Source organism: Ostrea edulis, chromosome 9 (assembly GCF_947568905.1).
Source record: "Ostrea edulis chromosome 9, xbOstEdul1.1, whole genome shotgun sequence".
In the NCBI taxonomy this organism is placed as follows: domain Eukaryota; kingdom Metazoa; phylum Mollusca; class Bivalvia; order Ostreida; family Ostreidae; genus Ostrea; species Ostrea edulis.
This window is the reverse complement of record NC_079172.1, coordinates 2,207,229-2,210,757: the sequence shown is the minus strand read 5'-3', so window position 1 is coordinate 2,210,757 and position 3,529 is coordinate 2,207,229. Positions and strand designations below refer to the sequence as shown.

At 34.6% G+C, this 3,529-nt stretch overlaps 1 protein-coding gene across 1 annotated transcript; it reads left to right on the top strand.

Moving 5' to 3' along the window:
- Positions 1 to 1,260: 1,260 nt before the first annotated feature.
- LOC125647292 (uncharacterized) lies at positions 1,261 to 3,293 on the top strand. The gene is made up of 2 exons (XM_056148190.1): positions 1,261 to 1,329; positions 2,088 to 3,293. The coding sequence occupies exon 2, from the start codon at positions 2,091 to 2,093 to the stop codon at positions 3,291 to 3,293; it is 1,203 nt and encodes a 400-aa protein (XP_056004165.1). The 5' UTR covers positions 1,261 to 1,329; positions 2,088 to 2,090.
- Positions 3,294 to 3,529: the final 236 nt, after the last annotated feature.

Here is a 3,529-nt window from a genome sequence, read left to right as displayed (position 1 = left end):
CGTGCATATACTGTGGCGGCTACAATGCGTATCTAAATACGTGTCTAAATACGCCTTGCCAGTCATAATATTCTAACGTACATGTAGGCTAATTATAACTTATTGGGCATGTTGCATGTGCAATTTCAAATGCTATTCTAATATTGTATTAAGCATTATGTCAGACACATCTAATGATTATCCATTTGAATTAAAAACCCACTCATGATACATAATACGTTTGTTATCAAGTAAGAATTTTATTATGGCTTTGGCCTGGCTTTTAAAAAAAATGCACGTCTGCAACCGAATGCAATCTTTGTTTATAAAATAAAAAGTTTAATAATATCGGAAATGAAAGCGCGATAGCTTAATCGGTACCTTTATACCAGAGCATGATAGTGCGAGTTCGAATGCAAAATTCGGTTATATTTTCCCCGTAAAAATTGAATTAGTAGCAAGTCAAACATACAGAATTTAGAATTTTATATTTCGCATTGAAAAAACGTTTTAGCGACACTTTCGTGATTTAAGAAAATTGCCGCCGCCGAAAGCTTATATTGCTTTAAATATATACACTTGAAAATCAATTCATTACAATATATTGTTCATTATTTCCATGCTGCAGTACCTGTAGTTTTATGGCATGCATGTTTCCTATCAAAACAATTCCAACTTCATCGATCTGTCGTTTATATTACAAAGTTGTCGAACTCATTTAGGAGAAGTTACTCCATGATATATATGGTAATGGAATATTCGCATCTACCCTGCTATAAGAGTGAATGTTGGTAGTTGATAGATGAACGATGTAGTATTTAGATATCTAAATTAAAACTCATTTGTAAGCTAAAAGATAAAGTATACGCTTGTATTGTGTGTCCCAAGAGGACAAAACCCGGTGAACCCCGATCATTACATGCAAAAAAAAAAAAAAAAAAAAAAAAATAGATAAAAAAAAAATTCTTAAGAAAACATTTTTAGTAGAAACGAACGATTCTGACTGCATTTGCAATCAATGTCAAGAGATCTACAACTCTAATCGTTTCATACTTAAATTTTCGCAAGCATTCAGTATTACCATAAAGGGGGGGGGATAAATCAAAATTCGCATGTAAAATTTATAGAAAAACTACATTCTCAAAACAAAAGAATGTGTGGGCCAAATTCCCCTGTTGCTACGTCGCTGTAATAATGCCTCTCTTCCGCAATACCCCGGAATCTCGGTTATCAGAGTCCGCTCCGGGTTTTACTTTATACCCATTTTTCACTTCCGGGGAGTTCATTGAAGTGTTTAGTGTAAACAACGCCTCAGGTACAACTTTTAAAGGCAAACAGTTATCAATAATCGTAAGTATTTTCACATTTTATTCTTATTTATATAAGTAACAACCATTATCAATGTAAATTATTACGTATTGTACACTTAATGCCAGACCCTCGGTGCATAGGCCTCTAAATTTCGCGCAAGATGTGTAGGTAAACTAAGGTATAGCTCTAGCTCTAGTACTATACTACGAGTAGTCCCAAATGGTCTTACGGCGTATTGATAGAAATTGAGAAGCCTTTGCTCGGTGACATGTTTCCCCTGCAGCTTTGGATTAGTTTGGTTAAGCTAGGCCTAGTTTATATTGAATTTCTTAAGTGCAATGGCATAGCCAAGTGTAATACTATTAAAACTGTTAAAGATTATTTATTTGGAATGGAATGATAAAACACAATTAAAGGAAATTAAATGACAGTATGATAGAAGATCTTATATTGATTTATGATATAGCTGTCATATTTTGTATATAGATATCTTATGATAAAAATTTCATACAATATGGAGATTTTTAAAAAAATCAGGGACTAAAGGCGTAAAGCTCGATTTATAAGTATAAAATCAAATGACAAGAGCTAGTCTTCTAGTATTTGTAGACTTTTTATGTTAAATTATTGTTATATGACACTTTTCTTACATGGATGAAAATTATTCATCAGGGGTCTTGTGATTAGATTTATGGAAACAATAGCTTCCTTAAGCACAGCATTGTTGACAAATGCTGAAATTGTATGATTATATGTTTTAAGTCTTTTTGTTAAAAAAAATATGCATGTTTTTACAGGACATGTCTAGTGACAGGGATTCCTCAGATGAAACGGACAGAAATGAACTCCTTCCCAGTTTAGCAGATTTGGAGAAATGGTGTGTTAAGGACTTGAAAAATTGGCTACAGGAAAGGGATCTAAAAAGAAGTGGATCAAAATCCATTTTGGCTAAAAGGGTCTACCGTGCACTACGTACTATATGTAATTCTGACTCAGACGATTGTGATTCCAGTTCTATATATTCGAACCGCCAAATATTTAGTTCTAAGTACAGTGAGCTTGACTCCTCATGGGAAACAGCAACGCAAGATATATTACCACAGATGTCTGAAAAGGGGGTTGAAAATTACTTCATGTTTCATAAAGACCCCTTTTCTGCAAGAAATGCCAAATTTATTCGCCATTTCCAAAAAGGAAGAAAACTGTGCAATGAAAATTATGTAAGCAACATAATGTACCACCCTGTTGATGATAGTTCAGATATCTGTTATCTGAAAGCAAATTGCAAACCATCGATGCGGAGTCATGTTCAAGTTGGTAAGGGGAAAATGGCTTCCACATACTCGCTTTACATCTGCCTATCCAAATCAACCGGACATATAATATTTGCTTACTGTGATTGCAAGGCTGGTGAGGCTGGACTATGTGCACATGTCGGAGGGCTTCTTTTTACTGTATTAAAGATTAAAAATGCCTGCACCTCACAACAATGCAGATGGGAAGAGCCAAGGCCAATACAACGAAAACCTAGTCCGAAGAGAGTACATGAAGTCAGATTTTTCAATCCTGAAAATTCAAAAATTCGACCCTACCCCGATGTGTACCAAGCGTCTGCTTGTAAAGATCCAGATACATTCCTGATAGACATACTAAGTGGGCTTGAGAATATAAATCCAAACTGTGTTTTATTTAAGACATTAAAATCAGAGCCTGCTGACATTTCACCATTTACTGACCTATTTATTCCTGAATTTAGTTATGCCGATCATGTGAATCTTGCTTCTGAAGAATGCAAACTTAAGTTTAAACAATTTATGGACAGCATTGCAATAAGTGAGAAAATGTCAAAAAATGTTGAACTTGGTACAAGAGGTCAAGCTTTAAATGAAAACTGGATTGACGTCCGAAAATGTATTTTGACAGCATCAAATTTTGGTGCTATATGTAAAAGAAGAAAAGTGGAGCCAGCCAAATGCACTCGTTTCAAATTTAAGGGGATATAATGACATTCCAAATAATGTAAAGAGTATTTCACATGGACGCAAATATGAAAGACAAGCTTTAAAGGAGTATACAAAGAAACACCAGCAATTATGCAGTGGGTCTGTTTCTGTTGAAGATTGTGGTATATCTGTTAATTCAAGATTTCCATTTCTAGGAGCAAGTGTAGATGGAACAGTTTTGTGTGATAGATGTGGGATAGGTAATGTGGAGGTTAAGTGCCCTTATGGATCAAAAC